This window comes from Alexandromys fortis, unplaced genomic scaffold (assembly GCF_014885135.2).
Source record: "Alexandromys fortis isolate MF-2015 unplaced genomic scaffold, M_Fortis_MF-2015_v1.1 scaffold_261, whole genome shotgun sequence".
In the NCBI taxonomy this organism is placed as follows: Eukaryota; Metazoa; Chordata; class Mammalia; order Rodentia; family Cricetidae; genus Alexandromys; species Alexandromys fortis.
Window position 1 is genome coordinate 104058 of NW_026068144.1, and position 21319 is coordinate 125376.

The window sequence follows — 21319 nt, forward strand, 5'->3', positions numbered from 1 at the left end:
TCCCCCGTACACAAGTCTTGTGCAACATTGTCTGATTAGCCTCTTTCTGAATTTATATACTTTCTTTTAAAACTGAACCATTGATATATTAATAAGAGACACGTAGAGTGATATTTTATTTGTGTTTTAATAAATAAAGGTTGCCTGCAGATCAGAGAAGCAAGGCTAGCCACACTAGTCAGTCATACAAGCCAGGGAGTGGTGGCACACACCTTTAATCCCAGCAGCCACATTTGTTAGCCACGGGGGCCAGGCGGTGGTAGTGCAAACCTTTAATCCCAGCACCAGATGGGGTGAGACGGTAACTGGGTCTCTTTTCAATTTGAAGATTTCGGAGAGGTAAGAGCTCTCTAGTGGTTGGCTGCTTTGCTTCTCTGATCTTTCAGCTTGAACCCCAATATTCGTCTCTGGGTTTTTATTAGTTGTGCTACCGATGTACTGTTCAATTTGGCATAAATCTGCACCCAATCTGGAATAGATCCTACTTGGGCTGGAAGCCAGAGCAGGAAATTTCAGCTCACCTGGTCCTGTCGCTCAGCCTCTCTAGCCAATCAGCGCCTCCAGCGTACCTGCCAGAGGGCTTTTCTCCTGACCGGCCGTGGCTGAGCTCAGGAGTTGACGAAGGCGGAAGTTGTCACGCGTGCTGCGCCATGGATCCTGCTGCGGGGAGGTGTGTGGAGAGCACAGGCAAGCTGGGCTGTCGCACTATGGTGAGTTAAGAGTTGCCTTCCGCAGACTGGGAGATGTGGCCAGTCATGACGAGTGCTGGGCTGCTGTACCTAGACTGGGTTCAGCCGCCGGCTGTGCCGCGGGTGCCGGTGTGTTGGGTCCTTCCCTGGCTGGGTGGGATCTGGCGGGCAGAGTTGGGCGCGTTCTTGCGTGGTTCTGCCTGTCCCGTGCCCTTGCAACTCCCCGAATAACTTCACTCTCTGGGCCGTGTCTGTGCCCACCATTGGGAGCAGGAGTGCTTTGAAATTTCCTCTTAATAACATTGTGAAATGCGGGCGCCTGCAAGTGCTGCTGTTATATCTATGAAAGGCAGATTTGCCAAATCCGGAGAGCCCTGATTTCTCTAGTATGTACCTGAAGTTCTGCACTTTCTCTCCCCCTCCCCCCCTTTTCTTTTTGAGACAGGGTTTCTCTGTGTAACAGACCTAGATGTCCTGAAACTAGCTCTAGGCCAGGCTGGTCTTGAATTTACTAGATCCGTCTGCCTCCCAAGTGCTGGGATTAAAGGCCTGCGCCAACAACGCCCGGGGAAGTTCTGCACTTTTAACATTTAACAGTTAGGTTTAGGATCCATCTGGAGTTAATTTTGTGGAGTTTATAAACGGTATCTCCTGTGCACCGCTAAACTGTGATGTAGAAGGATTTCTCAGTTCTTAGGAGACATTAAGTTATGCAAAGTAGAATTTGACTAAGTGTAGACCGCCTTGCGGGTTAGTTAGTCTAGGGGTTGTAACCCGCCTGGCTGGTCAGTTATTCCAGGGTCCCTAGGTTTGTCGAAGCCTCCATTTATTAGCGACATGGTTGCAGCTTATGTAGCCCCTGGATGAGGAATTTGGGTTGGGGGGCAGGGGTTTGACCAGAGCAGGAAGGGATCTTGCAGCGAGATGGTCCAAGCCGGCCACGGGGTCGTCGGCCAGGAGGTTACAATCGGTCAGGTCACGATTCGTCAGTCTGCAAGTCGCCAGTTGACACACCTAGTTCTCTGATAGTCGGAATGTGGGGCGGGTTCCGCTAACAGCTCTCTGTAAACAGATAATTGGGTGTGGGATAGGCTCTGCCAACTCCCCAGGGCAATGGTCCCTGCAATAATTTTGGGGGTAAATGGCTCCTGACAGCTAAGGGAGGGCCAACTCCCAAATACCTCAAAAGTAAATAGTAGTTAACCATGCCTGTTAGAGATGAGTATGATAGGATGTTAATGTCAGTTCACCAGGATTAATCAGCCATTAGGTTAATCCTATAACAAAGGAGAGAACGCTGATTTACCACCAGCCAGCCCCCTCCCCTCGGCAAAGAGCAAAGACAGGCCTCTAACGTGCTGCTCCAGGGCCATTACTGGGTCACAATGAACTTTAAGTCCTGCTGTGCTGTAAAGGTACATTAATTCTAGAACAGCTGCATCTCCAGCCTTTTTGAAAAGTGGTTTTGAGTCAAGGTTTCCTGTGTTGATTGAGGTGGTCTTGAACCCTGTCTGTAGCCCCTCAGGGCACTGTCCTCGGATTTTACCATTAAGAAAAACCTGATGGGGTAGGGTGAGTGACTTTCTCTGTAATTTCCCTGTGTGTTCTAATCCTTCAGTGTGAATGGAGACAGACAGAACTTTTGGCTGTTCAATTTATGGAGAATAGCTTGAACTTCCGAGTGTTCACTTTACAGTTAGTGAGCTTTTTTATACAGATGTGCAATCCTGGTTGACATAGTGAAGTTGTTATTCTTTCCGTCCCTGCCCTAGCCACGCCCACTCCCATTACCTCTGACCTGCCCGTCGCCATCTTGGGACCCTTCCTCTTTCTGCTTCCTTGGCGTGCGCACGCGTTTCCTCTGTCTCTCTCTTCTTTTATCTCTTTTCTCTCCTTTTATCTCTTTTCTCTTTCTTTCTCCCTCTTCCTTAATAAATACTTATGGCTATTTCCTGTGTTTACATGTCTGATACCTGCCGCCACCAGCCCGCCCGGGAGTCGCGTGTCCTCCCACTGGTGGGGAGCTGTAGCCGCTTTTCTCATGATGGGCTCCACCAGCCCACCCGGGAATCGTTTTTTAAGAATAACAGAAGTCAGCTCAGAGATGTGAGACACTGGCTTTAAACCGTGTCTCTTACAGCACTCAGCAGCTAACATTTTGAGTGAGACAAAATCAAAGTCTGTTACTAATGGCCCTCTCTCTATAAGGGAAGTGCCTGCTATTTCAAAGTCAGTATAGCCTAGTGTTCTTCCAATTAGTTTTATAATTCTAAAAATTCAATTATTGATGTCATTTTTATTTAAAATTTTTCATTCATTTTATATACCACAGTTTTGCCTCCCTCCTCTCCTCCCATATCCTCCTTCCATCTCTTTTCCACCCCCCACACCATCTACTCTTCAGAAAGGGTTGTTGACTCCCATGGGGAGTCAATAAAGTCTGGCATATCAAACTGAGGCAGGACCATGCTCCTCTGCCCTGCGTCAAGGCTAAGCAAGGCATCCCACCATAGGGTTCCACGGCTCATGGGCTGGGGTCAGATGCTGGGTGGCATTTATCACGGCCTGGTTCCTGACTGTGGATACAGCAGAATCAATCGGTGTTAGCTACTTTCTATAAACATTCTTTTTATTTAGAAATTTTCCTTTTGAGTGTCCACATGTTCATCTCATGATACTCAGTAAAGTTGAATGACAAGTCACCCAAGTCAGGCATGCTGTCACACCCCTGTGATCACAGAACTTAGGAGGCAGAGGCAAGAGTTTAAGAGTCTCAGTGTCATCTAAGGCCTGAGTGTACAATGGGGTGCGGAGACACCTGCAGGAACAGAAAGGACTATGCTGGGCTCAAGCAAATGTCACTCACTGTCTTCCACAGACTCCAGAGCAGTCCTGTGAGTCTCTGTAAAATCCCACACCTTAGGCTCAAGATGTCTTCTTCCCTGTGGTAGAAACCACAGTCTAAGCAGTGGGAGATGAGTCCCAGTTGCCTTTACTTTCAAGCTCACAACATTTCTACAGTGGCAGAGTCTTAGGATGTGCTGGTAGGGGATGGGGAGGAGGATTGACAGCCATCAACTGAATGGGGCTAATAACCTTCTGCCTCTTCCCTGCCCACATCTCAGTGTCCTTGTCACTTGACTGAGGGCAAGCCAAGTTGGTGTGAGGCACAAACAGTAATTCTATGACTGGGAACAAGTTAATCAGGTTCTGTTCAGTGAATCATCTCCAGGGGGCCGTGACTCAGGTCCTCTCCTGTCTCCTCCCGGCACTTCCCGTCTCCTGATCTCTTGTCTATTGGGTTTCCTCTCCCTACCCCCTCATGCATTTCCTCAAATTCAGCAAATTATCAGCTTAATAGTAGAATCAACATACAATAGGCTGAAGGACTGGAGACTACCCTTGTTTGCTATCTGTCTAGAATTCAGACTGGTGTGGAATTTGCTGGGATTCTTCTGCTTGAGTATCTTGCCTGTCAATCCCGGATTGAAGGGCTCATGGAGAGCTGTTGACCTGGTAACAGATTTGAAACACCTGCAGAGAGGCCCTGTGCTTATATGATGGGCACCTGCAAGGGTGGTAGATTTTAGGACCCTCGGGTTGCTGCTGGTGTGGGGCTGGGATGGTAGGAGAGCTGTGTGTGCTGGCGATGGCAGCCCTGAAACAGAGCTTTCTAAGTCTCTGAGAGCCCCGAATAGCATTAAAGTTCTCAGAATTTAAGTGTGATACAGGAAGCTGTTAGGTTTTGCTTTCCTTAAATGTGATTATTTGCTGTACTTCTTGTCTTCCCTTTTTTGAAAACAGTGGATGTCTTTCATATATGTATATGTATATATATACACACACAGTTTAGGTGACTGTAGACTTTTTAAATGTTAGAATTTTTAAAGACTAGAATTTAAGAAGTTGAAAGTGCTTTCTGATCTAATTATCATGTGTTGATTTCCTTTTTAATTGTTGCTGGGTTTTTTTTTTTTTTTTTAAAGCTATGGCTATCCTAGTTTCCTAGTTAGCAACTTCAACTCTGCCCCTACCAGCAGCAGTTTAGACTGCTAGAGCCGCAGCCTGAGGAAATTCAAAGGCTGAGGCAGAATTCCGCTCCTCAGAGATTCTGAATAGCAAGCAAGCAACTCACCTCCTTACTACTCCCAAGAAGTTCTCACGCTTCTTCTTGCCCCTCCTTAAAATCCCTTCTCCACCTGGCTCCTCCCTACAACTTCCTGCCAGCTAGTTGCTGATGCAGCCTCCTGACCACAAGTAAATTTCATTCGATCAAACACATCTTTACATCATTAAACAGATGTTCCAGAGCATAAACAAAAGTGACACCTTAAAATAATATTCTACAGCAAACATGAGACCATGTGGAGCGTGGGTGGAAAGGTCTGTTTGGAAAGAGATGCTTTGGATTGTGTTTTAAGTCACAAGTTGTAGAATTTGCTGGCTAATTTTAACTGTCAGCTCAACACACCATAAAATTACTTGGAAAGTGTTTGAATGAGGTATCGTGGAGACTAGGTTGGCGTATGGGCAGATCTGTGGTGGATTATCTGGATTATACAGAATAATAAGCCCACTCTGCATGCCACCACACCACAGGCTGAGCCCTGGGTTGTCTAAGAGAAGAAAGCAAGTATGTGTTTATTCTCCTTTTATTCTTGGCTGTGGATGTGATGTGATTAGGCTCTCGATTTTCTGCATTTATACCATGCAAATGATGGACTGTAACTTAAAATTGTGAATCAAAAGAATGCTTTTCCCCCAAAGTTACTTTGGGTCAGTTTATCAGCTTAACAGAAATGAGGCTAGACAAATGCCCTGTGTTGTGTGATATTATTTGTATCCCGACAAAGCTTCCCTGGAGGTCAGAGGGTGGACCTAACCACTAGTTAACCATAGAGGCCAGGCAGTGGTGGCTCACATCTTTGATCCCAACACTTGGGATCTCATGCCTTTAATCCCAGCACTAGGGAGGTGGAGAGAGACAGGATCTCCCCATTGCCCTCTGAGATTTCACAGAGGGAAGAAGTGACTGTGGCTGTTGCTCTGCTTCTCTGATCTTTCAGTGTTCACACTTGATATCTGACTCCGGTTTTCATTGTTAAAAGTGGAGAGAACGTGGATATCAATTCATAGACATCTGCAATCCTCCTACTGAAGTACACTTTTAATAGTGATCCCTGACATACAAGTTTGAGTCTCTTCTGTGTCACTAACATATCATTTCCTTAGTGCTCTCTAGTGCTTTTTAGTTATGCTGCGTGTGATTGTACTAGCTTGTTGAGCTGACTGGTTTGACCAGACAGCCACCAAGAGATGAGAAAGCATATAAAGTTGTAGACATAATAGTTTTTGGTAGGCTAGAGAGATGGCTCAGTGGTTAAGAGCATTGCCTGCTATTCCAGAGGTTCTGAGTTCAAATCCCAGCAACCACATGGTGGCTCACAACCATCTGTAATGAGGTCTGGTGCCCTCTTTTGGCCTGTAGGCATATACACAGAATATTCTATACATAATAAGTAAATAAATAAATAAATGAATAAATAAATAGTTTTTGGTAAAGACGATAGACTACAACTGGATAAGAACTTTAGATAAATGGGATTGTCAACATTAGTATTCTCTTAACATGAAGATCATTTCAAAATTGAGGAAAAACTTGAGCATGCTGTAAAATGTCCAAATAATGTACAAAGAAGTCAACAAATAAAACATTCTTAAAGGTGACTTCTCCTAGAAAACGGTACTGACTCCTGATGTCAAAATGGGGATTCTTTCTAATGTTTGAGTGGGACAGACAGCTACTCCATTTATTCAGCATTGCATTGGAGATCCTTGCCATGGAAATAAGCCTCCCCTTTTAAAATACAAACGGGTATAATATTGCTATTGAATACAATGTGAGCGTAGTAGTGAAGGGAAAGAGCCTTTCTATTCTCTAAAACATTCTGTCCACCATGAGTAAACAAGTACTTAAAGCATACTTGGTACAAAACCATTACTTAGATGTGCTTTCTGAAGCGGAAGAGAAATGGTTCAGCTGTCGCTAATATAGAGGAGCTTGATGTACTAGCATGACCATTTATAGATGAGTTAAGGAAATGGAACAGAAAGGAAACTCCGAATCTTCTGGTGACATTGTAAGTAATCTCTTCCTGAAGTCCATAGAACTTGTAAGGGGATCTCAGTTCCCATTACCATTCTACCTTACCGTTCACCCACGGACAGACTAACATTGTCATGAGGTCCTATCTGAAGTGTAAGAAGGATTTCCAACTTTGACATAACCACTATGTCCTGCTTCAGAGGAGTGGTAGTGTTGGTTCCACCCTGAGACTGGTAGGAACAGAGAAGGACAATGGGGTTACCATGACCTTAGTATTGATCAGAAATTGACTTGAAATTGATTGAAGCACAAAAGTACATTCAAAATGGCCTTATAGGTCGGAACACACGAGCATGCCCTACCTCTTTATTACCTCTGGAATACAGGAAACAGGTTCTCAGCCACTGATACCACAGTAGGACTCTCTCTAGCTCACTGTGTAAGTCTACCTTCTTGGTGCACTGTTAATCTTTTTCCTTAAAGTGAGCCAGAGACTTTTTCACCCTTCCCACCCATCAGCCACACTGTAGCTTTTCAGTTGTTTGCAAAGAGATGCTCCATCTCCATCATAAGCCTTCTCTTCTTCAATACATTTTAAATGCCTTGATTCCTAAACTTCCCAGTCCTCTTACTGTAGATGGAAAAAAAAAACTTTCTGAGACTGTTATTGTATGGGAACAAGGATTTTGAGTTACTCTAATCTGTGTTACTAGATCGTTATCACTGATATTTACTTCTCAGTTTATATGTGAAATACCCTCGACAGCTAGACTCCCAACACTGTTTTCAGTGCCTTCCCAGCATATTGGAATATTTTCCCCTGGAGCTATATATAAGCTGTAATATAACTTGTATTCCTTGTATCACGTATTGTTAACTATTTTGTTGCTGCAAGGAGGACAATAACTCAGACAACTCTCATGTCCCCTTGTAGAACAGAGGTGTATTGTTGTGTCACTAATTTCTGAACCTAAGTGTTAGGACTCATAGACAAACCTCCCATCCGTATAATCAGTGATATCAGTGCCAGGTATCAGCTTCTACCTAATTATTTAGCTTTATGGTGCCTGTGAAATTGTCCTTACAGACAGTTGCGAGCTGTCACGTGGATGCTAGGAATGGAACCTGGGATGGTAGGAAGAACAGGCAGTGCTCTTAACCACTGAGCAATCTCTTCAGCCCCTCTAACCCACTTTCAATAAAGTGAAATAGAATACCATGCACATCCTTTGAGAAAGCTGCAGAAACCTAGTGAGCTGATCTTAAAAAGAGGTGTTCTCAGGCTGTTAAAACTGGAGGAGCTGGAATACCTAAGCCCTTTGGAGTCCAGGCAATTTCATCTTGATCTCAAGATGCTCAATAGAGAGCTATAGTATTTGATGTTTATCTTGTTGGATTTTGGTCTTGCTTTTGTATGTTCATTCCTCATTTGCTTTGATTCTTTCTCTGTGGAATAGGAATGTTTATTCTTACCATTTATGTTGGAAACATAACAGTCTCACTTCAAGGAAGTAGTGTGGTCATGTACAAAGTACTAAGTGTTGTCACTAAGCCTTGAAGGAACAGGAGTTGGTTAGCTCGGAATGGCGCCTGTAGACTCAAGTTCAAACACTTGTTTCCAGTTGGTGGAACTACGTGGAAAGGAGTAGAGGGATGGCCTTTTTGAAAGAGATGTGTCATGGTGGTGTGCTTGGAGGCTTCAGAATTCTCTGACATGCCCAGTGTGCTCTCTACCTCCTGCTTGAGGCTCACGGTGTGAGCTCTCAGCTTGTCCTTCTGGCATATGTTTAATGGGCCATCATGGACTCTAACCTATGGAATTGTAAGCCCAATTTAATTCTTTCTTTTATAAATTGCTTTGGACATTGTGTGTTTTATCCCAGCAATAGAAAGGTAGTGTTCTGTGGAAGATCAAAACGCAGAATACTCACCCTTTCCAACTACAGAAACCACTGAGGAGTTTATTCTAACTTTAAAAGTCCCATGCCTATGGCCTCAAATTCATGGATAGCAGCCTTCCTTTGCCTCCCAATGACTGGGATTAATGGCATGTGCTACCATGCTTGGAAATACTCACTTATGAGCATTATTGTATGGGCACCAGTGGCAGACACCTGAAATGAGTTAAAGAAATATCGTACTGATTTCCCAATCCTCCTTCTCCTGTATATTATTCCATTTTATCCTTCTTTTCCTCTCTCTCCCTCTCCATTCTCCCCTCCGTGTGTGTGTGTGTGTGTGTGTGTGTGTGTGTGTGTGTGTGTGTGTGCTGTGTAGCACAGGCTTTAAAGCTTACAGTGATCTTCCTGCCTTCGTGTCCAGAGTTCTGGTGTTTAAAGGATGCACTACTACGCCCAGCTTAAAAGTTGAGTTTCGTGGTGCTGTTTGTCTCCCCCTCCTTAGTAGCGTTAGTATCACAGAAAGAATCTAGTTCCTGGTTTATGTGTGTGGGGATTTTGCCTACAGGCACGTCCTTGTATCTCATTTATGTCCAGTAGCCAGGGAGGCCAGGAGATGGTGTCAGATCCATATCTTTTGGGAATGGAAGCTGTGTGCTTTGGAAGACTCTTCAGTGCTCCTAACTGCTAAGGTATTTTCCATTTCAAGTTTTCTGTTCTTTATAATGTTTCCTCTCCAAGACAGCCTAGCCAGGGATTCAAAATTTGGGGCTCATTGAAAAGCGGAATTCTCCTCCAGGTGAGAGGTGCCGAATGAAGCACAATTAATAAGAACTCAGAGAGAGAAATTGGGATTCAACCTGAAGATCTGAAAATCAAAGCAGCCAGCCACTGGCTCTTACCTCAACCTCAGTCTGAAATGGCAGTCCTGTCTCCAGGAATCTCAGAATGAGACTGAGACCGAGAGCTGTCTCCCGTTTTATAATCCTGTTTAGTTCTGGGATTAAAGGCATGTACCGCCTGGTTTCTGTTGCAACTAGTGTGGCTACTGCTACCACTGCCTAGTAGTAAGGCTGACCAGGGGGGCTGTTTTCACTCTCTGATCTCACTCAGGAATGGGCTCCTTAGTTGTTTATAGAATACTATATGGTCAGATCTCAAAGAAAATACACAAAACCATCAATGGTGAACTCAGCAGGTTATATTAATTTATTTTAGCATTTATAATCATACATACTTAACATGGACGAAGTTGGGAAGTATTTGAAAAGGGATGAAGGGTGGAATAAAGGGGGAAAGTGATGTAATATATTTTAATTAAAATGTAAAGAAATAAATTTTAAATAAAGGAACAGGGGCTAGAGAGATGGCTCAACAGTTGAACACTGGGTGTTGTTCCAGGGAGGGGAGGTTCCATTCCCAGAGCCCACATAGTAGCTAACCCTTTTCTATAACTCCCGTTCAGGGTATCTGCCACCTTCCCCTGGTCTCTGTCGATATTGTGCACAGGGTAACTGCAGGCAAAGCACCCATATAACTAAAATAAAAATAGAGGTTAGAAAAGAATGGAATTCTCTGCAGCGATGCCACAGTCCTAAGACAAGCAGCAGCCAGGCCTTTTAGAAAAAAATGTTTCTGAGACACATTCTCATGCGTTCACTCAGATGGCCTTGATCACAGTCTGTGGCTCTCTAGGTCAGTGACCTTGTTCTCTATATCAGACCTCTAAAATTCTTTAGTGACTGTATCACCTCAGAGTTGTAGAACTGTCCATTTGAGTCATGTAGTCGACTGTCCGTTGCAGTCACAAGAAATGGTTCGCATGTGGAGTGTGATTTCTGCCTTCCGACCAGAATAGGAGGAATAGTTTATTATGTGCGCTGCATGGGGTAAACAGGGTAGGCAATCAGCTGTTTGAGTCCCCATTATGAAAAAGAATCTGATTGTGGCCTGGCAGTGATTTTGTATTTCCCAGCATGTATTAATTCATGTCACATGAATAAAGATTGATTAGATTGGTGGGTGTACAGTTTGGGAAGGTAAGTTTGATTCAATGAATATTGAATTTCCAAATAGGGAACTCTTCTATGCACATGTGATCAATCCTGCTTGACACAGTTAAGTCAACTCAGAGGTGTGAGACACAGACCATTGATTGTTATTCTGTGTTATAAATCCCAGCAGCCAACATTTGCATATGAGCAAGATCGTCAATCTCTCATTAATGACATTCCCGCTACTTGATATGACTCTATCATGAAGCCAAATTACTGTACTTAAACTACTTCAGCCAATATAGACCTGGACAAAATGGTGCCACCTTCCCTAAAATACTGTTATTTTTCTGGTTTTCAGATGTTCAGCTTGAGAGGAAAGTATGATTAATTCCTAGTGTGCTTTCATACAAATCCATCTTCTCTTCATCTGACACCTTCTCTATTATTGGCAGAGGGGAGTAAGAGTTCAAGGATGAGTTCTGGCTTTTGATTAGAATCTTGTCATTCTTGTTTAAGGGACCATGACACACACACACACACACACACACACACACACACACACACACACATATATATATATATATATATATATATATATATATAGAGAGAGANAGAGAGAGAGAGAGAGAGAGAGAGAGAGAGAGATGTTTCTCTGGAAAATGATGCACCTTCACCAGTTTCTGTATTCAGAAAGTTTACTATATTAAAAGTTTGAATTTGTTGGTTTTGGAACTTTCTATAAAGTGATAGTTTTAGTTTTCTTTATCTTAGAGGCTTGGCTGGCCTCATGTCTAGGCGTGTCTAGGCATGTTTTCCGGTTGTTGATATTTTCATGTTTGGGTTTTGGCTGTTTTAGTGATTGATATGGCTTATACATTGGTTTTGAGTTTTTAAAGCCTTTTTATATATTATTTTAGCTTTGTCGTAAGTAGCTTCACCTGTCACTATGATGTAGCCTAGAGTCTTCTGAGGCAACATCAATTGTTGACAGTCTCAGATAAGAATTGCTAGTAACAGCATCTATAGGAAAATGTATTGATTTGTGATTGATGTAGGAAGGCTTCTCCACTGAGGGTAGCATATCCCTAAGCAAGTGGCCTGGGCTGGATAAGAGAGCTAGCTGCAGCATGAGGCAGTGACCACACAAGAGAGAAAGCCAGGGGAAAAAAAGTTTACCCATGTTGTTTGCCTTTCATTGCTAACTTGAGTTTCTATCTTAAATTCCCATAATAATGGAATCTGATCTGGTAGAATTGGCCAAGTAAACACATTAATTACCTGAGATGTTTTGGTCGGAGAATTTAATTACAGCAAGAAAATGAGACAGATGTGGCACATCAAAAGTGATTTTGTTGTTACCAAAGACCTGAGATTGATGACTTTTGTAGGAATGTTGAGATATTAGAATTTTAGATGGCAAAAGTCATAGAAAACTATACATAGAGCATGATCAGCTTCTTATGTAGGACCTGGAAGTATAAGTGTTGAGAGTAATGCAGACAATGGAGATCGAGGTCATGGGTTCCAGTGGAAATAGATGCCACGAAAAATTTAGCTAGAGGTCATTTGTATATTTTGGCCCTAAATCTTTACTTGCTTCTTTCCTTGAGAAACTGAGTTAGGCAGAATTAAAAAGTAAGAGACTGATTTCTTAGACAGAATATTGATTCAGCAGGATGGTTATTAGTAATTACTCATTCAGGTTACAGCAAAACAAGTGGGGCTGAAAGAAATGAACCCTGTGTTTTTGAACAGCACTAGGTAGTTTCAGATGGCTGTCCAGTGGTGAAACAGGGGGAACTTTCAAGGAGGATTGTCACCATTAAAGAGAAGGCCCTTTCTAGATATTGGAAGCCTATCAAGATGCCTTAAGGATAAGACTCCATTCAGCTAAACTTTTAATATATGGAAGGAGTAAGCAAAGTGATTCATAGCCCTAGGAAGCAACTTCATACAGAATCTGTTGCAACTCTGGTCCAAATGTGGTAAGATCCATCACAACTTAGAAGCCAAATTTGGGGGATCATGTTGTGATTTTTAAAAAGCAGTGTGAGAAAGAAAGATGCCATGCAACAGAGCTCAGATGCAGGTGAAAGGGAATGGTAAAAAGAGGAATGGGAAGCAGGGAGAACAGCCTCTGAGGACAGGAACAGCAGAAGAGAGAGGCGAGGGGCGGGGAGGGGGGAGAGAAGCAGAGAGAGACACACACAGAGACACACACAGAGACACACACACACACAGAGACACACACACAGAGACACACACACAGAGACACACACACAGAGACACACACACAGAGACACACACACAGAGAGAGACACACACACAGAGACACACACACAGAGACACACACAGAGACACACACACAGAGACACACAGAGAGAGAGAGAGAGAGAGAGGAATAGACAGAAAGAAAGAGAGAGGTAGTGAGTGTGCACAGGAGGTGCTCTACAGCTGAGGACATAGCCTGTCAGAGCCGCAAGGGCAGGCCAGTACAGGTGCCCCAATACTAGCAGATTACCCATGTAATACTTGTTCTGGAAATACCTTTCTTGAGAGATGCAAACTGTAAGGGTCTTGGAGTCTTTCTCTCTGGTTTCAGTTCGTCACTGTTGCACCTATCTGTTTGTCAGAGTTGTAAACCCAGTGAGGAGACCGTGAGACGTTCATTGCATGAAGCCAGGAAGATGAAACCTGTGTTGTATTTTCAGATGATAGGATAACGAGATGCCCAAACTATGAGGCATCTGCCATGGAGAGTTCTATACAGGGAGTGGAAGTAACAAAGGAGAGACACGTATGAAAAGTTGCAGGGATAGTCTTTTGAGAATGAAACCCCTCCTGTGTGAGGCAGAGCTAAAGGATTTGTTGTTTGTCCTGTTGAGTTTTAGTGTTGCCTTGGTCCAATTTTCTCTGTGTCCACATTCCTTTCTTTTCTTTTTAATAAAATTTGGTCTTCTGTCATACAACACATCCTGACTACGGTTTCCCCTCTCCCTACTCCTTCGAGTACCCTCCCCTGATCTCCTCTGCCTCATTTTCCCTTTGGAAAAGAGCAGATCTCCCAGGGATATCAACCAAAGATGGCATAACAAGTTACAATAAGACTAGACACAAACCCTCATATCAAGTCTAGATAAGGCAATCCAGTATTAGGTACAGGGTCCCAGGAGCAGGCAAAAGAGCCAGAGATATCCCCTCTTCCCACTGTTAGGACTCCTACAAAAACACCAAGCTACACCACCGTAACTGATATCTAGGGGGACCTGGCACAGAACCATGCAGGCTCCATGATTGCTGCTTCAGTTTGTGTGAGCCCCTATGAGCTCTGGTTTTAGCTGGTTCTGTGGGCTGTGTTCTCCTGATATCCTTCTTTTAGGTTAGGAAAAATTTTAACTATGATTATTTTGAAACTATTTTCTGAGCCGGGCAGTGGTGGCACACACCTTTAATCCCAGCATTTGGAAGGCTTAGAGAGGCAGGTGGATCTTTGTGAGTTCAAGGCCAGCCTAGTCTACAAGAGCTAGTTCCAGGACAGCTAGGGCTCTTACACAGAGAAACCCTGTCTCAAAAAAACAAAACAACAACAAAAATTCTGGGCCTAAAACCTGGGATGTTTCTTCTTCTAATCCTAGATTTTATACTAGGTTTTTATAGTGTTTCAGATTCCCTTGATGTTATGTTTCAGGAATTTTTTTAGGTTTAGCATTTTCTTTGACCGATATATCCATTTTTTATATCTCCGTTGCCAGAAATTCTCTGTTCTCTGTCTTGTATTCTGTTGACACTTGCCTCTGTGGTTCCTGTCCGCTTACCTAGATTTTTTATTACCAAAATTCCTTCATTTTGTGCTTTTTTAATTGCTTCTATTTCCATTTTCAGGTCTTGAACAGTTTTATTCATTTCCTTCAACTGCATGGGTTTGTTTTTTTGTTTTTTGGGTTTTTTTTAGCATTCTTTCAGTGATTTACTCATTTTCTCTAGTACTTTATTTTATTTAATTTTTTTTTCATTTTGGAAACCAGAACATTTATTTTATGACGATTGAAATCCTCAAGATGAACTGGATGCTGCAACAGCTGCCCTCTTGGGTTTAGGGGTTGTCCCTTCACGGAATCCATGTCTGAATCTTCGGTAGACAATTTTTAGGTGCCTCATCTGCCCAGTCCCGGTAGTGTTTCATCTCTTAGCCTTGGCACTCCAGTTATACTTTCTCTTGCCCTTGGCAGGGTAGCCACATTTGCCACAGGTAGACTTCTGAAGGTGGTAAGCCTTAGACGCACAAGGTGTGCGTCTTGTTCCGAAGCTTTCTGAAGTATGATGTCATCTTGCTTCTGCCGCCGAGGCCAAAGAACTTTAATTTAAATTTAAATTTCTTTGAAGGACTTATCCCCTTCCTTTATAAGGACCTATACACTCTTTATAAAGTTGTTTTAAGATCTTTTCTTTATGCTTCAGCTGTTTTGGAATGTTTGGGGCTTGGTGTAATAGGATAACTGGGCTCAGGTGGTGACATTGCCATGGTTGTTGTTGACTGGATTCTTTTTGTTTTGTTTTGTTATTTTTTATTGCTTAATAAATAATACCATTAAAATTTTTCACTTCCTCCCCTCCTCCCATTTCCCTCCCGTTCCCCCACTCACCTTCCCCTCCCTCCAGTCCTAAGACAGGGCAGGGTACTCTGTGGGAAGTCCAAGATCCTCCCCACTCCAACCAGGCTTAGGAAGGTATGCATCCAATAGACTAGGATCCCCAAAAGCCAGTACCTGCAGTAGAGACAAATCCCAGTGCCATTATCATTGGCTTCTCAGTCAGCCCCCATTGTTAGCCACATTCAGGGAGTCCAGTAGTCCAGTTTGATCCCATGCTCGTTCAGTCCCAGTCCAGCTGGATTTGGTGAGCTCCCATTAGCTCAGGCACACTGTCTCAGTGGGTAGACCAACCCCTTGTGGTCCTGATTTCCTTGCTCATATTCTCCCTCCTTCTGCTCTTCAGCTGGACCTTGGGAGCTCAGTCCAGTGTTCTGATGTGGGTCTCTGTGTTTATCTCCCTCCAGACGAAGGTTCTATGATGATATTCAAGATAGTCGTCAGTGTGGCTATGGGACAAGGCCAGTTTAGGCATCCTCTCCTCCACTGCCCAGGGTCCTAGCTGCGGACATCTCCGTGGACACCTGGGAACCCCTCTAGAGCCAAGGATGCCAACCCCAAAATGGCTCCCTTAATTAAGATATCTTCTTCCTTGCTCCCATATCCATCCTTCCTCCATCTCAACCATCCCATTCCCCCAAGCTCTCCCCAACCCTCCCCTTCTCCCTTCTCTCTCCCCCTCTCCCCTTCCCTCACCCCACCCCACCCCCATGCTCCCAACTTTTGCCTGGTGATCTTGTCTGCTTCCAATTTTCTATGTTCATAGCAGCATTATTTGTAATAGCCAGAACCTGGAAACAACCTAGATGCCCGCCTCAATGGAAGAATGGATAAAGAAAGTGTGGCACATCTACACATTAGAGTACTACTCAGTGGTTAAAAAAAAAAATGACATCTTGAATTTTGCATGCAAATGGATAGAAATAGAAAACACTATCCTGAGTGAGATAGCCCAGACCCAAAAATGCGAATATGGTATGTACTCACTCATTAGTGGATTCTTGCCATAAACAAAGGACATTGAGCCTATAGTTTACGATCCTAGAAAAGCTAAGTAATAAGGTGAACCCAAAGAAAAACATATATAGATCCTCCTGGAAGTTACTGTGTTCTTAAGCTGGCATCTAGGTATCTCGGTTTGGGGTGATTATGGTTCTATGCGCCTATTTCTCAGTTTATCTTTGGATTGGTGTTTTGTTCCTTAGTTTATATTTGCTCTCTGATCTTCTGGTCTGTGTATCCTATGGTTGAATAGAGGTTCCCCCTCCTAGGCTGGGAGCTTGAAAACTGGGGGCACGTATGGCCTCTATACCAGCAGGGAGTCTCCTCCCAGACTGTTGGCTGAGAAAAGGCCGGGAGGGGAGGAGGGACTAGGGATAGTGTGGGGGCTGGTCCATGGCAGGTGGTCTGCATGGACTTCTGGTAGCTGATGTGTCTTTCGTTTGAGCAGGGCATCTCTGCTTAAGTTGGGGCTAGGACACAGCAACGAGGAATGGAGTGGGAATGGGGATAGTGTTGGGGAGTATTGAAAGAGTGAAGGAGGTTCTAGGGTCGCCTTCTCGCAGATTCGAGGGTCCTAAGGACAGAGATGTGACATTGGCATAATGGAAGATATGAGTACCAGTTTTGCTCTTTAGGAGATTTCCCCCAAATAGTTTGATCCTCTCTGTATTTGTTTCACTTGAAAGTCACAAAGTGTACAATTTCATTTTCATGTCCTTAAATTCATTCCAAGGATCTAGATAATCTGAAGTTTTATCACAGGTTTCTTTATCACACTCTTTTTTTTTTTTTTTTTTTTTTTTGGTTAGGCAGATGTTTAATCATACGACGTCATAGTTAAGCACATCTCAGTGGTCATCGTGGTTAGCATGTTGTATTTTAAATGTCTAGCTGGCAGCCTATGCAATGAGCTTTCCAAGTTTTTCTCTGACTCTTCTCTGGCAGTGTCCATAGTTCTCTCCTGTATAAGCACAGCCAGAATAAGGAGATTAAATTATTGGCACAAGAGCTAGTTGACTCTTGGCCAACCTTTCCTGTTTTCTGACTGCCTGAGCTTCTGGTACCTATAGAGATAAGTTTCTTGTCCTCATGTTTATGTATACTTATTAACTTCTCTAATCCATTCTTGCAAGGACTGTTTTCTCAGTCAGAGGATACTCTGTTTTTTTCTGAGAACAATTATGTGCTTAAAAGAACTGTATTATCTCTATTTTGTCTTTTTAAGAACTTTCCTGGGATTTGAGTTTCTTCAGAAATCATTTTCTCAGTCCGGTCATAAATTTTTAATAAATCCACCTTACAACTCTATAGGAGGTTTCTTCTGTGCCATTGCCATAACCATTACAGACAAAGTGAAACAAAAAATTATCAAGAGCACAGCGTAGGCTGAATATTCTGTCACACCTGTCGTTGCCAGGCATGCGAGAGCTTCTCTGATGTTTCCCACAAGGAAAGCCATCCATGAAACACTCAGTCCCTGTTCCGGGAACAGAGCCATGGTTTCCATCCACTAAGTCCATGGGTTAGCAGCTTCCCTGGATTTCTGATGGATGTGGCCTCTAGTCCAGGAGGAAGTCTTTGCCTGGTTTTGCCTACCTGTTTTGGCTGATGCAGCCGGTGCATAAGCATGGGATGTCTGCCACAGTCCCTTTGTTCTGCATGGGAATATATTCTGTGTATTTGTGTGCTGGAAATGTTTGATTTGTTCCTTGGTATTATAAGAGATTGTCTTGAGTATCAGAAGAGACTGTGAACATTTGAACAGTGTAGGGGATGTTGTAGACTATGACAGTAGTCGAAGTTAGATCAAATACATTTTCATCATAGGATGATAATGAGTCTGCAGTGACCTGTGTCAGCATGTCGTCAATTGGATGAAAACCTCCCAAATACAATGATGTATTTGAATACTTGTCTCTCTTTGGTGGCTTTATTTGGGGTCCTTTGGAACCTTTAGTAGGAGGGGCCTTTCTCGATGAATTTCCTCATTGGGGATGGGATTTGCATGTCTAGCCACAGCCCATTTCCTGCTCTTTGTGTCCTGGGCTCATGACTTCACCACTCTTATAGATGGTATAGCTAAATCATATAAGATACAGTTGAAGCAACTGTTATTCAGTGATAAGCCATTTTGCTAGCCTAATATGTTTTTTTTCCCAAAAAAATGTTGTTTTTATTTTTGTTTTTGAAGGCAAGGTTTCTCTGTGTAGCCCTGGGCGTCCTGAAAGTAGCTCTATAGACCAGGCTGGCCTCAACTCGGAGGTCCAAATGACTGACTCCTGTGTGCTGAGATTAGAGGGGGTCCAACACACCTGTTTTTCTGTTTTGTTTTTGTGTTGTGGGTTTTTGTATATGTCAAGTGTATGCTTTTGTGCTGAGCTTCACACACATCTTGAATTTTGAAATTTGTTAGAGGGTATCATTCTCTTTCCCAGGATGGCAGTATTCATGACATTAATACTGCCTGAGCCTTCTGAGGCATTGGATCGCAGGTGTGTGACATTCTTACCTGTTGTGTTTGTTTTGAATTATTTGAATGAATGAGCCTTTTGCCTGTATGGATGGATATTCACTAAATGTTTGCCTGCACTGGACAGTAGTTGGAAGATAGCCTTGGAACTCCTGAACTTGGAGGTATAGTTTTGAGCCCCTGTGTAAGTATTGGCAATTGAACCCACCTATCTGCAAGACCAGCAAGAGCTCTTAACTGCTGAGCCACCTCTCCTGCCCTAGGATGCCCACTTAGGATTGTCTTTTTGTTGCTAATATTTTCATCTATCCATTTGTAACTTTTGAAATATGCATTCTCTTATAGTTAGATCTTAATGTTAAGTTTAACCTGGGGCACTTCAGGCTTCTGGAAGATGAATACAGCTGAAGTGAATGTATAACTCTTTGTAGGAATGTCAGTGAAAACCTCTGAGTTCTTTCTGCCCTTTTGTTTGATTGATTTTTGTAGGGGAGACAGAGTCTTATTAGTATGTAATTCTGACTGTCCTAGACTTACGACATAGACCAGACTGACATCCAACTCAATGGCATACACTTGCGTCTGCCTCCTGAGTGCTGGTATTAAAGGCATGAGTCAATATACCAAGCTTTCCCATCTTTTTTTGTAGTTAGTAATTGGTCATACAGTTTCTCTGATGGTACTCAGTACCATTGATCTGTTTGCTTGTCTCTTTTTATGTCTGTTAGTTGGCATTTCTCTTTCAAGGCTATATCCCATTCAAAGGGTGAAGAAATGACAGAGGTAAACTTCCTATTAAGTTTCCTTCTAAAGTGGCTTGGTAATTACATTAGAACTTCAGTCATGGAATAACTGTGGGAAGCACCAGAATTATACAAATATATTGTCAAAGAAGTATACATTAAAATATTGTCAGTATCATGTTTTCTGTTGTACACATGCATGGGATATTTTAGAATGCAGTGACCTATGATGATGTGCATGTTGACTTCACTCTGAAAGAGTGGGCTTTGCTGGATCCCTCCCAGAAGAATCTCTACAAAGATGTGATGCTGGAGACCTACTGGAACCTCGCTGCTATAAGTAAGACTGAATTTTACTTCATGTTTTAAAATAAGGGGACAACTGTTTCTTGGTTATTGATACTCTTCTATAATTTCAATTGGGAAAGGAAGAATGAGGTGAATAAATTAGGCATGGTTTTTGTAAAGATTTTTTGGCCCAAGAAACCTCTCCACCGACACAATAATTTAAATCAGACCAAATCAAACCGAATTAGAAAAGGCCCAGGTTTAATGGATGCCAGCACTCCTAGGAAAACACAAAGAGGGGAACAGAGAACCTGGAGGACCACTCATTCTCAGGGAGGGGGAGGCAGGTGCAGTTTAAATAGCTTGTGGGAGTGGTCTTGACCCTCCCTGCAAAGGAGTCACTGTTTAGTGGCTTTCTGTAACTCCCAGAGGATGGGACTTGAAATGGAACTTTCTACCTAGATGGTCCAAAATGGATGCTAGGGGCTAAGATGAAGCCCCACTCAAACAGTCCAGATTCTTTGGATATAGGAGTGTCAGCAGCTGGGGTGATGCTTCCAACCTGTCCTGGAACTAGCTCTTGTAGATCAGACTGGCCTCGAACTCACAGAGATCCGCCTGCCTCTGCCTCCCAAGTGCTGGGATTAAAGGTGTGTACCACCACCATTTGGCTCCAACCAAATAGTTTTAAGGTGCACTGAAGTTAGTAACCTGAATTTTGTACAATTTCTAAAAATATATGACACATTTTTCTGGTTGTATATTTTAGGCTACAATTGGGAAGACCATAATATTGAAGAACATTGTCAAACTTCTAGAAGACATGGAAGGTAATTTTCATGTGTAAGCCGATACAAATATGCATATGAAATTTAAATGAGTCCTGAAGTTTTGAAGAAAAGCAACAGTGTAAACAAGCACATCTTAAAGTGTATTGATTATTAAATTCTCACACATCCATATATCTCATTGTCAGGTAGTTGATCCGTCTTTGCAAGACATTCCTCTAAGAAAGAAGACAAGGAAACAATGCCTTAACTGATATGACCGTTTGAATCAAAATACCATAAGAGCTAGGATGTAGAACTACAAGCTCTTCTAGTTTCACAGCACTCAGATATTGCAAAAGATGTACACATTGAATAGGTGATAAGGATCTGTCCAAAACCTTCTAATAAGCAAATAGTCCCCAGTAAAGCTAGTGTTACCCATATATTTATAGTGATTTTGCTAAGTTTAATGAGAGAGGGTATTTATGAGACTAAGAAGGTTGCTGGGGAAAACCTTAATTCCTGTCTATGAGGAACAGAACAGCAATCTGTGTAAATGCAATGTGGAAACCTTTTATTTGTTGTTCTTCCTCCGATATGTCACTTTGGGTACAAGCATTTTGAACATAGGATTATGGAAAGAAGCATCTCTCTCTCTCTCTCTCTCTCTCTCTTTCTCTCAGGACAATTAGAAGATATGTAGTAGT

General features: G+C 42.8%; 1 protein-coding gene across 2 annotated transcripts in view; it reads left to right on the plus strand.

Moving 5' to 3' along the window:
• The first annotated feature begins 521 nt into the window (after positions 1–521).
• Positions 522–21319, plus strand: part of LOC126491327 (zinc finger protein 431-like) — a 34201-nt gene continuing 13403 nt past the window's right edge. Inside the window, exons 1-3 of one of the 2 annotated variants that reach the window (XM_050126891.1) lie at positions 522–710; positions 19768–19894; positions 20612–20676. In XM_050126891.1, the coding sequence (XP_049982848.1) occupies positions 651–710; positions 19768–19894; positions 20612–20676 (252 nt within the window). In that variant the 5' untranslated portion in view covers positions 522–650. Of the gene's footprint in view, positions 711–19767; positions 19895–20611; positions 20677–21319 lie in introns of those variants that run through there. The other variant, XM_050126889.1, reaches the window with a different exon arrangement.